Genomic DNA, 13,418 nt, shown 5'->3' on the forward strand with positions numbered 1-13,418 from the left:
CTCAACAATGCTCCAAAATTGTGGTGACAACACTATAATAGTAAGCAATAGGTAAGCAAAACTACAAAATATCAGAGTATTATGCAGTGGCCAGAAAATGAATCTAGTTTATGCACATTTTATGCATATTTGACCCTCTTTGTGAAAACCCAGCTAAAGTCATTTTTGTGATTCACCTACATATTGTAAAAACATTCTGTGAAAATATAATCTTTGATATAATCTGAGTAAGGTCATGTCAAAGGTTACTTGGTTGAAATCAATAATTGAAATAAAACTTTGATTAGATTTGATGAGACTTAAGTTTTGATTTCACAGGCAGCGTCACATATTATCTGTGCTTTTCAAATAACATTATAAGAGCTCCCTTAAGCCTTATTCTCATAAGCAGCAACTAGCAGTAGCAGAGCAACGCAATCTCAATGATTTCAATAGAAGCTCGGCGACTTCTGGTGTCATGAGCTACAGTGACCTTTGGCGACTGGATGGTGTCCAGTCGCGCAACAAAGTTAAAAAAAGTTTAACTTTATGCAAATGATGAATGACTACTAATGGGAGCAAAGCAGTTTAGTTAACATCATCCGACTCTCGTCAGTTACTGGAGTAGACATTACCTATTTGTTTATAACAACCAGATTTAGAAACACCACCTTATGACCTCTTTAAAAGAGACGAGCGCTTGTAATGTAAATGCACCTTCAGGGGCCAATCAACCCAAATGCGCCTTCTTGGAATGATCTTCTATGGCCGGTGATCGTTATGCACGCTGTTTATGTGCGCCGAACGGCTTGCGCTTTTTGTCCCATTTTGAGATCGTCCTATCGTCAGCCTGTGAGATCCCCGATACATGATAGTATCAGGGGCGGGCCAGTAGTTTATTTGTTTATTTATTTGTTTATTTTTTACTTATTTATGACAAGTCACTTGATTGGTGGACAAAAAAGAAGCAAGGGCAACACTGTCATGACCGCAACCTTCTTAAAACTGATGGCATTAATCCATCCGCGTCATTACGTCCAGGCACTCTAAAATTTCCTGCATGTCAGGGAGTGGGATACAACAAGCTCGCTGGTTTTATCCCTTTGCAAGCCTAACAATCTCTAGTGCAAGAAAATGTCAGAGTCGTGCATATTACAAGTTCAGGTGCTAGAAAGAGTCCAAGACTCGCGCATTAGGAATCTGCGCACATACAAGCTCTCTCGCAAAGTAAAGCCCACAAACCCTCTCATGCAATGAAAAGCATGCAAATGCACATGCTAACGTGAAACTATGATCATAATAATCGCCAACTATCGTCATAAAAAGCAAGCTATTAGCGATATGTCTGACGATCGTCGATGCACAATCCTATCGGCTACTGACACAACCCTACTCCTTACACTTGCATACTTCCCCTAGATGGAAGCTAGCTATAGCTGTTGTGAATGCAGTTCACCAGATTTAAGAACAGAGCTTATTGGTTAAACAAGCGTATTAGAAAGGAGGCACAGAGCAGATGGGAAGAGAAGGCCAAAATGTTAGCTATGGAAACAGTGTATGCTTAGCCTGACGTTGTCATACTCAATTCTAGTCAGAATTTGAGTCTGATACCGCTCCATTGAGCTATAATTATGAGGCGTGTCTCAACCGAAAAATGCCTCTGCACTCAATTGGATAGACCTACGACCAATCAGAGCAACGGGGTGTGAGACGTATGTTGAAATGACGTATTTGCAGCTTGACCGAACTGCTAGTTATTTCGCTACGACACACACTATAAGTCTGAGTTTGCGAACGTACATCAACACCTACTATGTTTACAACATTTCATTTATATCACATTAAGTCATACAGTAAGACTATCTCTTACCATTTGTACATTAGTTGAACTTCATCCACGACGATACCCATTACGTTTGCTTGTTATATCCATCTCGTCGTGCACACCGAGTTGCATCGCCGTGATACCCATTTTAGTTGCTTCTTTAACTTGATCTTTCATAAGTGCGACAACTTTTGTCGAATCCCGTAGGACGGCAAAAACATCAACAAATGCCTTGCTCGCGTTTCTCTGTTCCTCTTTTAAAATCAATGCTCTGTCGATATCTTTTAGAACAGACTCAATGTCAGAGTCCACACATCTGATTTCTACCGCGGCAGCCATTTCGTTGTAAACAACAGATTCAACACACGCGCTCTTTGGTGACGTGGTTGATTTACGTTACTGATCATCTGTCCATCATCATATAAAGCCCGCCCTGACAATTTGATTGGTTCGACCAGCTTTGGGTCGAGCATAGTAGCAACTCAACGGTGAAACTCCAGACCGATCTTCCCGTTCCTCAAAATGTTGTGGGCGGGGCTAAGATCGGCTGGCACCCAGGCTAGTGTATGCTGTCACTGGCCCAAAAATCAGAGAGCTGTCAGTTTCTAAGCGCTCGGAGGCACGATGTATCACTAGGTGTCTCTCGGGGAATGAGTGCAAATCAAACAGGCAGGATAAAGATAAATCAGCCTGTGTCCCACTAGCTATAAATAACCCAACTTGAGCTCTTGCCGGTACACAGCACACTTCACACCAGCCACTCAGACTGGGAAAAGAGCAAGCACATAGACTGGAATGAGTGAGTGAGTACGTGTACGGGTACACGCTCTCACACAGACGCTTGTTCATCATGTATTAGCATTAAGCTTCATCAGCTTTGGAAGTCTCTGCTGGCAAATTATCTCCTTTCTTATTTGTATGTAAACTTCCTCATCATGTTTCTGTTCCCCTGCGACCGCCACATAGCACAAACTCTTTCTTTCTCTCTGACTCCATGACTTCACCACACAGTGGTGTCAAAGAAAACAACAAGTCAACAAAAGGAAGAGTGTCAGGGGTACACTGCCAAATAATCCATTTTTGATTATTAAGTGTCAAAGCAGAGAATTGTAGGCAGTTGCTCTGAAGTATGAGCCACTGGGGAGGCAAACGAAAGGTAGGGCAACCCATTGGGCCTTCATTAGTTCAATCACGTTTTCTATCAGTAAAAGGCTACTGGTTAAGGATTTGAGCAACTCTAAAAAAGGTTTGGGGTTTATTTGTCAAGCAGCTCAACCAAAAACTTTAGATACTGAAAGCACACCATCAAGCACTTTAAAAGTCTGATCTTAGATTAATAAAATCTGATGAAGCGGAGTTATGCTACAATCGTATGACAAACAAGCAATAACAATAAGAGTAACGGTTGCATTAAATATTTTGCAATCCCTTTCACTGCATCCTAATGCTTGGATGCTCTTTTCTCTCCTTGTCTCTCAAAGGTGTATTTTTACCATCTGTTAGCCATAAATGGTAAGAGTGTTTTAAGAGAGAGATGATCTTGTATTTCTAATCAGACGCGGCTTCAAACGCTGGATTTCTTCCTCGTCTCTCTGGGCTTCAGCAATCTCCTCATATTTAGCCCTTGATCTTTTTATAGAGGAAGTTTCCTGTCTGGCCCGAGTTGATGGTATGTTTCAAGTATTACTAAACTCAGTCTGCATGTATTCATTTGACTTTTGAGTGTGATAATGCATACTTATAAAAATAAAAGACAAGTCACTCTGTCAAAAAAAAAGGTAAAAAAAAATTGTCCCTAGCTGTCACTGGGGTGGTACCCTTCCAAAAAGTACACATTTGTACCTAAAGAGTTCATATTAGTACATAAAAAAAAAAACATTGGTAACAAATGCATACATATCAGTACCCAAATCGTACATATTAGGACCACACCTGGGTACCACCTCACGGCTTAAAGTAGGCGTTGCCTGCCTTTGCCAACTTAGCCATGCGTCACCACACCCATAATTATGCAGAAAACACTTTTTGTACCAGGCTGTAAACATATTATTTTCTACTGTTTAGTTGGGCATTTTAACATGAAGGATTATGGGAATTGATTCCCTTTTGGAGCCAGCATCAAGCGGCCAGTCGATGAATTGCAGTTTAAGTCACTTCCGTATTGGCTTCATCAGAGAGATCGGAAGGTTGCCCCTCGGTGTGGACCGACATTACATTGGTAACTGAATAAACAAATGCAATATTAAGTAAAGAGGTAAAGCTGAATGACCACATCTAAATTCCACAGTTATCGAAGATAACTCTCTATTTGATGCATGTTACAAATGACAAGATTTAATTTTTTGGAGTCAGATAAATTACCTAAACTACGTAACGTTAAACATCATCAGTAAGCGCCAAAAAGACCGAATGCGTGATTGGGCCAACTGGTGTTTTTTCCCTTACAGTATATATAACAATTAGGGATGTTAACAATTAATCGGTCTTCGATTAACTGTCCATAAGAATTAAATCGATAAAACTTATTTTATCTTATTAAAATACAAAAATATTTTAATTTGCGTGAGGAAGCTGCTGTTTTGATTGCCATTTATGCAAACTTTAATCTCATTTGCTATATGCCACTGCAGTAAAGGCTTATTGCACTTACGATTACAGTTAACGATTATTCGATTAATTGATCGTTAATTTAAACGAATAATGGGGAATTGCATAAACTGACATCCCTAAGCGATTCAATTGTTTAGGTCTTAAAGAGTGTAGATCAAATGGCACCAAACAAAATTGCAGAACAGTACTTAACATTGCTTAAACCAATTAATCATTGAATTCATAAAAAAGCAGCATTTGAGTTTTGTTCAGATTTTCACAGTATAGATGATGGTGCTCTATTGTGACCCTGCCATTGCACATCAACTCCTCCGTCTCTGGAGTTTACAGTATCATGTTAACTCTTTCCCCGCCATTGACGAGATATCTCGTCAATTAAGAGAAAACGCTTCCACGCCAATGACGAGATTTTCCGTCTTTCCGCAATACCGCTATTATCCACCAGGTGGCTTCCGCAACTTTTTAAAACCGGAAGTATTGCCCTATGGCAAGCTGCTGCATGTCCGTGTCTGTTTTAAAGATCGCTCTGGATGGGATCTCTATGAAAAGTCCGTCACAAAAATGGAATTATTTTTGCTTTTTGCTCAAAATATGGTGTTTTTGCAAAAACCTACCCATATTCAAAAGCTGATTGCAAAAGAACCACTAAAGGTAGGATGAAACGTTTTTTTTTGTTTGAAAGCAGAGGGTCTGTTCTTTCATTTGGTATATTGTATGTTTATTTATTTAAAGAAGAAAATTTTCTGGAAGGCATTAAACTTTGGTGAAAATCATGAAAAACGCTGGCGCTGGCAACTTTTTTTAAAAACGCTGACGGTGAAAGAGTTAAGATGCAGGATGGTACACTCACCTCCAGCACTCGTCCACTAATGTATCTGTTGCAAGTTTCACACTTAATCCCAAACTGGGCGTGGTAGTCTGACTCACAGTAAGGAATGCCATCTCTGTATGTGAATAAAACACACATCAATGAGCTTCTATACAGATGCTTAAAATAAAACACAGTATATTGTGTATTAAAATTACAAACATCTAAAAATTCTTGTTAAGAATGTTTTCTGTGCATAATGTCTTAATGCATACAACTAAAACAAATAATGTAACCACACCTTTGTAATCATACAGTAAAATGCCAAAGATCACTGTGGTATCAAACTTGAGAAACAGGCTGCTTTGTGTAACACAAGGTGTGTGATAATGCATTTAAAGCAACACTATGTAGTTTTTTTACCTTTAGATAATGTCTCTAAAATTATTTCAGTGATAGAACAACTTTTAACTGGACAATTTGTACTGTTGCTGCAACCTAAGCAGCCTCCTAGCTGCTACAAGCACACTCTGAAAGTGGCGGTGGAGGGTAGGAAACACAGCCCCGCCCCCTGCCTGCAGAAGAGTGTCTGATACCAGGCACTGTTGCGCTTTTCAACCACATGGGGGAGCTGTAAGTCATTTTTACATGGAAACTACATAGTGTTGCTTTAACAGATTAACAGTTTGGGATTTGCATGTCTCATGTAAAACATTCATCTGTAGTTATTAAAAAACTAGCAATGAAACGTTCACTCACTTGCTGATGTACTCGCCCGTCAGCACCATACCGCATGTCTGACACCTGAAGCAGCTGACGTGCCATTGTTTCTCTAACGCCAGGAGAGACTGACCCTGTTTGATCTCCTCCTTACAACCTGCACATTCTTAAAACATAAGGATAGGATGGAAAGTTGCGTAAAGGACTTAAGATTCAAAAGTCTTTTTGTTGTCCTAGTTGGATTTGACAGGTTGATTAAACACATGTAATGAAAATCAATAGTAATAATAACTCAAGTGTGAAGGTAATGTTCAGCTCTATCCTAATACGAAATATAGAAATGAACCTGTCCAAAACACACACACACACACGCACACGCACGCGCACGCACGCACGCACACACACACACACACACACACACACACTCACACATTCGCACGCACGCACACGCACGCGCACGCACATTCTGGTTTCCATGTTTTTTGGGGACATTCCATAGACGTAATGCATTTTATTCTGTACAAACTGTATATTCTATTCCCCTTACCTGCCCCATTCCCTAACCCCAACCATCACAGGAAACTGTCTGATACCTTAGATTTTCAAGAAACATCATTCTGTTTGATTTATTAGCTTGTTTCCTCATGGGGACATCAAAATGTCCCCACAAGGTCACAAAAATACTGGTATTCCTATCTTTGTGGGGACAATTGGTCCCCCCAACGTGATAATTACCCGGCCGCGCACACACACACACACACACACACACACACACACACGCGCACACACACACACACTAACAAAAAAACAAGCACAGAAACACCAAGACACCATAAAGTCTCAACAGCTGAACAGGGCTCTGCCCTCTCCCCTTAGACACATTCAGGTCAATACAGCCATGTGGGTGCATTCAGAACAATGACATTAAATGCACAAGATGTACAAGCACAAAAATGAGGGTGATCTGAATAAATGGTTGGCATGACAATAGTCCCTTTCACACATACAGTCTTTACTGGATATTTACTGGTAAATTGCAGTTAACAGGTCATGTGTGAACAGAACCTTTCTGGTAAATCAACACATCCTCACCCCATTTCGTCAATATTTGACGACACTTGACCATTCGTCATATGTTGACGTGAAGGGTATACCTTTCGCGTCATTTTTTGACGAACTGGGGACTTCAATACTATTACGTCCGTTGCATTCTCTTTCCTATTTTATTACCATTTGCGCGTCGGTTTAGGGTTAGATTACGCGAAATTAAACAGTGTACGCGAAATTAAACAGTGTACGCGAAATTAAACAGTTGTCACCTGGCGTTGGGGTTAGAAACAGTTGTCACCTGGCGTTGAGGTTAGAGTTAGGTTTGGGTAGGGATGTCATTATGTAAATCTAACCCTAAACCGACGCGCAAATGGTAATAAAATAGGAAAGAGAATGCAACGGACGTAATAGTATTGAAGTCCCCAGTTCGTCAAAAAATGACGTGAAAGGTATACCCTTCACGTCAACATATGACGTATGGTCAAGTGTCGTCAAATATTGACGAAATGGGGTGAGGATGGGTAGGGTAAATCAGTGCTGCCAATTTACCAGTAAGATAGGTTGTAAGATTAGCAGTAATTTTCTGGTAAGCTCTATGTGTTAACAAAAAATATAAATTACCGGCATTTAGTATGAACGACGTCAGACTGTGCTGACAGTTTCGGGCCAATCATAACGATTTGATAAAGATGACGCATTTACCCCTGGCACTGTTTACGGACGTCAAGCACCTCTTAAAGTGACACTTTGTAGTTTTTCAACCTTCATAATATATTTTCAAGACTCTTGTGATGGTACATCGATTTTAAAATAGGTTGAATGACATGTCCACCATAGCTTGACGGGGTCTGTATCGCTTTTACTCGTACTTTTAAACTTGGGGTTTCGGGTAGTAACCTGAGCACAAAACAAAAAACTACAAAAATCTGCTTTACGGCATACGTCACTTTCTCCACTTCCTCAAATTCGGACGTGAGAGCGCAACTATTTATTTTCCTGATGTTTTTGTCATGGCAGAAGCAGCAACTAAGAAAAAGAAACCAAAGGTTTTGTTGGAGGAGACCAGAAAGAGAAAAGGGGAGGGTGACAGAATAAAAAGAAGGACGAGGATCAATTATATTGGGCCAGCATTCGCTCGCTGGCATGAACTAAAGAAGGAGGAGGGGTTTCTGACCGAATCTGACTTGGCCCTCATGCTTTTGTACTAGTAAGTAATGTTATAATGCTTGCATATATAAGTCCTGTCTGGCACCCGAACGCTATTTTTTACGTGAATTTTACTGGAGGCTACTTTTAGAGAGAGACTTATATCAGGTGACATTGTGGCGCCGTGTTGGCGTCATGGACCTACAACAGGGGTGATCTGGGTTCAATTCCCCTTTAGGGCAATATTTTTTTAAATATAAACTTTAACCAAGCGACCACCGTTAGAACTGGCTTGTAAACGTGAGCTACGCGATTTTTTTGGCGTTTGATGAAAATAAAACCCATGAAATTATATCATATGACACATGACATGATGGAAGGCACACTTTGTGACCTAAAGAGTTGTCTTTTTTTTCTTTGCGACAGTGCTGCGGGGCTTGTGGCTTCTAGGAGCGCTAGACGTGAAAAAAACCTGTCTAGCACCCCCTAGTGGCCAAAAAGTTCCATGGTGTGCCTTTAAGTTACCGTCCACATTTCTTTAAGACACAGGTTCCGTTTGACGTCGCCTAATGCAATGTTATTTGGACTGTCAGCGTCACCGTTTGCCACAGATGTGAAAACAACAAAATACGCACCAAGTCATAACCCGCCATTGTTTACAAATACAACACCGAGTTTGCCACGCACCACAGGTAACTTTAGCTTTCTTACCGGTATTTTGACTGTGTGTGTGAACAGCAAAATTTTTTATAAACTGGTAAATTCATTCTGGTAAATTCATGGTAATTTACCAAAATTACTGTGTGAAAGAGGCTAATGAAAGCCCGTTTTGCAGAAGATCTTTGCTAAAATGCTTGGTGAGAAGAGCTATACATTCTTAATAATAATGTTTTACGACAAGCTACTAGACACAAACAAATCTGTTCATGCAAATTCCTCACGCGCACGTATTTCTATTGTTGTGAGTTGTAATATGTTCCCACTATAAAAATATTAAATATTAAAACAGCTCGATGGTTTAATTAAGGGGTGGGACTTACGACTAGGCCCTTGGATTTTGACTGGTTCATTAACCATCTGGAGAGAGCACTGCTGACAGACACAGTCTTTGCCACTGAATGTAACTCTGTCCCCAATTGGAAAAGGTTTCCTAAAGAGGGAAGGACAAACAGACAACATTTTATATTTATATATACATAGATTAGCAACCAAATAAGGATTAACTAAGAGTGGAACAGAGTTGTGTGGGAGTATAGACGTAAGGGTTCAGGTAACATTCAACTTCAAATATAGTTGAGGGAGGCCCAACAAGCATTAAAGTCAGACAATCCTGTAATAACTGTCTAGTAATGTGGGCTAAGGAAGGACAAGAAAAGAAAATGAATCATGGATAGGTTCTTTCTCATTTACTGACAAGCATGTTTTTGCTGGATGCTGGTGTACTGAGGTCTCCACCAAAGTGTACAGCTACACCACCACCAAATAAAATTAAATAATTGTGTAACACAGTCTTGTTTTGGGCTGGTCTTACATGCAGGATCAGCATTTGCTATTCCTGTACTTAACTAAATGCCTCTGCAAACCTAGATTGGTTTCAAACCCAGCCACATGCCACTCTAACCTCATGCGTATGGTAAAAAGATGATGTTTAATAAACGTTTCCTACACCGTTTTTCATTTATTCATAGAAAAATGCATGTTAGCATAATCCAGTGTGTCTATAGAACTGCTTTATCTATACAGAAATCAGACTGACTGGAAGCTTCCACAGTCAAAGACAAATCCTATTAGAGTAGACTGTTCCTCTACTAATGCAACAATTATAAAACAATCCATTTACAGTGAACCATGACCTTAGAGGAACATCAGCTCTGCCACTTTACAAGATTATCAGACAGGTACTTTAAAGAGAGATAAAACAGAGATGTCTGTTGCACTGCCACTGTTTAATCTTAAACAAAAATATCCCAGGCTAATATTATCACAGCGTACTGGAGGGGTTACTGGCCGCAGTGTACTCTAAAGCTTTCACTTGTCACACAGCTTTGTCACATTTTGCACATAAACACACACCAACACGTTAAACAATTCACTGAACTATGTAGAGCATGGCACGACAGCCTCCTCCACTTTAAAGGCCAGACACAAAGATGTCTTTTGAATTGAGAGTGAAAGATGACAGGGTAGGTGGACAGACAATAGAGGCACTTATACAGGCCAGTATGAGACACAAGAGTGGAATATAATTCCTTTGGTTTCTTCAGTGTTTAGTTCATCTTAAGCCAATAATATCAGGACCATCTCCTTTTCTGTATTTATTTTTACTTTCACACAACCTACTTCGATCTATATTTATATGTGAAAACTGTGTGGGCATATGAGGCAGTGCATGTGCATGTCTCTCCGTTCAGTCTCTGTGTGACCTTGACATTACACTTCTCAATGCAATCCCCTCAGACACCACAGCATTGTCAGCTTTTCCTGCTCTTTAAAAATTTACAGTTCTTTAAATTTAACAGACTCTGCTCTTTTTATTCCACAAGCACGTTTCTGTGACGTAAAAATTACCCTGTTACACTGTTATTTTTAACCCCACTTTGGGTCAAAAAGGGATGAAACCAGCCTGTTGGGTTTTCATTTAATCAGTGCTGGGTTGTTTCAATCCAAAATGCTGGGTTTTGGGTCAATATAAACATTTTCTGGGTTAATTTAACCCAAAGGCAGGGCTCGTCCCTTTTTAACCCCTTCAGACCTGATTTTTCAGGTGTTTAATCAGTGTAGATGATTTTTATTGGTTGATCAGCCTTTTTATTGTTCTGAAGCACAAAACATGATGTCCATTCCAATGGACGCAGGGTCTGAAGGGGTTAACCCAGAATTTTGTAGGGTGTACCTTTATTACTCAAAATTTTGAAAAAAAAAAAGGTAATTAATTTCTATTTCTTGATTCTGATTTAAGATAAACCAAAGCTATGACAGCTGCACCCAATGATTCAGAATAATACCCTTAAGCCCGGTTTATAGTCGTGCATAAGCTCTACACCCTAGGTTATCTGTAGCCTGTGCGTAGCTCTGCGTAGCCTGACGTGCACCTCACAAATTTTTTAACAGCGCGTCAATTCTACACGGCCCGCAATTAAAAAACTGCGTCTAAGGAATTAACATTTGCAATAGTGAAATCAAAGATGGCCCAAATTGAGGAGTGAACTCAAACTGCAACAAAAGTCGCTGTTTATTTACTTTTTATTTACGCTGTTTATTGCTGGTCTTCTCAAATCATACACAACAAGTTTCTGTTTCTTCTTGCCAACTTGCCAAGATGCTTCTTTATTGACTGTCGCGCCGCAACTGTGGTTACACACGTGGATACTGCCTGCCAGCAGTCTGCGCGTGTGTTTGCACATTGTGGCCAACGCAAAAGTATAAATGAAAACTGACGCGGAACCTATGCCGTCGCGGCTACGCCGTAGGACCTACGCACAACTATAACGAGCCCTTTAGCAACACAAACATATGCTCTGTCTCAATTTGAAGGCTGGATCCTTCGAAGGACGCAACCTTTGAAGGTGAGGACTCGGTCTTCGAAAAGCGCAGCCTCCGAAGTCCACCCAGCAAACTGAAATGAGACGATCTAGCCTACGTAGGTTGCGTCACCTGATGTTCCCTCCCAACACACAGTTGAGACATGTTAAAATAAATTATTAAAACAAGTACATAAATATGGATATACATATATATTTTTAGGAAGGCACGTCACTATTTAGGCAATTTTGCACTGAGGTCTTGCTTTCAGATACTACGCATGCACAAACAATCAACAGGGAAAGAACAGGCGAGTATGTACATAGCCCCTTCTCCCAAAGGATGTAATTCTTTAATGCTTGACGATTGGCTCTTTTTACTGGATGGCGGGACTTCCTTTGCTAGAGAGCGGCCATATTGACCGTTGTGATCTGCCCCATAAATATGTATAAAGGCCAGATGTCTCACCCGCACTGCTGGCCGATTGAGTATAACATCCGCATTTGGTGGCCATCTTACCACAGGAAGCTCGCTCGCTCATAGTATTGAGTTTTAATGGTGCAGCTACTTTTAAATGACCATAACTTGCTTAATTTTTTACCAATTTTCAAATGGTTTGTTTTGTTATAAACATCAAAGATGTACCTATGACACCGCATACTTATACAAATATATATATTTATTTTCATGAAACATGTAAAAGCATCCGGAATTATAGCCACGTTAATAACATTTGTAAGAAACCAAATGGTTTAAAAATTGGTAGATAATTGAGCAAGTTATGGTCATTTAAAAGTACCTGCACCATTAAACTCAATGCTCCAAATGAGCGAGCTGCCTGTGGTAAGATGGCCGCCAGGTGATGACGTTAGACACTCCGCCGTAACACATCTAGCCTTTATACATATCTATGATCTGCCCCATTTAAAGCAAAAGCATTAATGCATTGTTAACATTGAATATCTTTGCTGTACTCATTACAAATATGAATGTAACTGAATGGGGCTGAACGTAACTGAACAATAAATTGGCAGTACTATTGGGATAAAAGCCACTAGATCTTGGTCACACACAGATGGTCTGAATATCATAATATTGCATCATGTTTATTGTTTACATCTTGGACAGTTACTCCTGCCAAGATAACTCCAATGGGCCCTTTGGTACCTCAGCTGGCAATATAGTCCAACAGAGCAATCCCAGTCCTAGTGGGAAATTTTTTTTTCCTCCCACATATCTATTCATGAAGAGGTACTGTATTTTTCTCTTTGTGAGATACAGAACTAATTATTTAGTGGTAATAAAAAAAAATAATATCCTTTTCATCTGAACAACCAAAACACAAACAGGATAACAGAGACGCATTATCAGCTAACATCACACCTCCCTGCCAAATTCCCTACAACTACAGACACTAAGACAGACCAAAGGTATGTATGTAAATATAATTTTTTTCCACTTCCTGCTGCCAAAGGATGTATACAGTATAATGTTGTTTTACTATAGGGCAGAAAGGTAAAGTCTCCCTGCAGGATTGTTGATCTCATTTGCTTGCCTTTTAGTTTGAGACAGGCCATATATGCTACACAGAAATGTGCCCCACTGCGTTTAACTTCAACTTAATTTCTCTCCGTGAGGCAAATATCCATCTCTGGCCTTGGCAACTTCTCAATTTACATGTCTTCTTCCTTTGCCCCCCTCCTTTCTAGCCATTATTGCACATTTTGAGTCTCGAACCTCAGCTTGCTTCCGTCTTGA

The 13,418-nt window shown here is 40.0% G+C and overlaps 1 protein-coding gene across 6 annotated transcripts in view; it reads right to left on the reverse strand.

Annotated features, from left to right (window-relative positions):
- Window positions 1–13,418, reverse strand: part of ablim3 (actin binding LIM protein family, member 3) — a 58,701-nt gene that overhangs the window by 20,915 nt on the left and 24,368 nt on the right. For all 6 annotated transcript variants that reach the window (XM_065272248.2, XM_065272240.2, XM_065272231.2 and 3 more), the window contains exons 4-6: window positions 9,179–9,288; window positions 5,982–6,108; window positions 5,265–5,358 (exon numbers count right to left, since the gene is read on the reverse strand). In XM_065272248.2, coding sequence (XP_065128320.1) covers window positions 5,265–5,358; window positions 5,982–6,108; window positions 9,179–9,288 — 331 coding nt within the window. The remainder of the gene's footprint in view (window positions 1–5,264; window positions 5,359–5,981; window positions 6,109–9,178; window positions 9,289–13,418) is intronic.

The sequence above is a fragment of the Paramisgurnus dabryanus genome, chromosome 16 (assembly GCF_030506205.2).
Source record: "Paramisgurnus dabryanus chromosome 16, PD_genome_1.1, whole genome shotgun sequence".
NCBI classification, from domain to species: Eukaryota; Metazoa; Chordata; class Actinopteri; order Cypriniformes; family Cobitidae; genus Paramisgurnus; species Paramisgurnus dabryanus.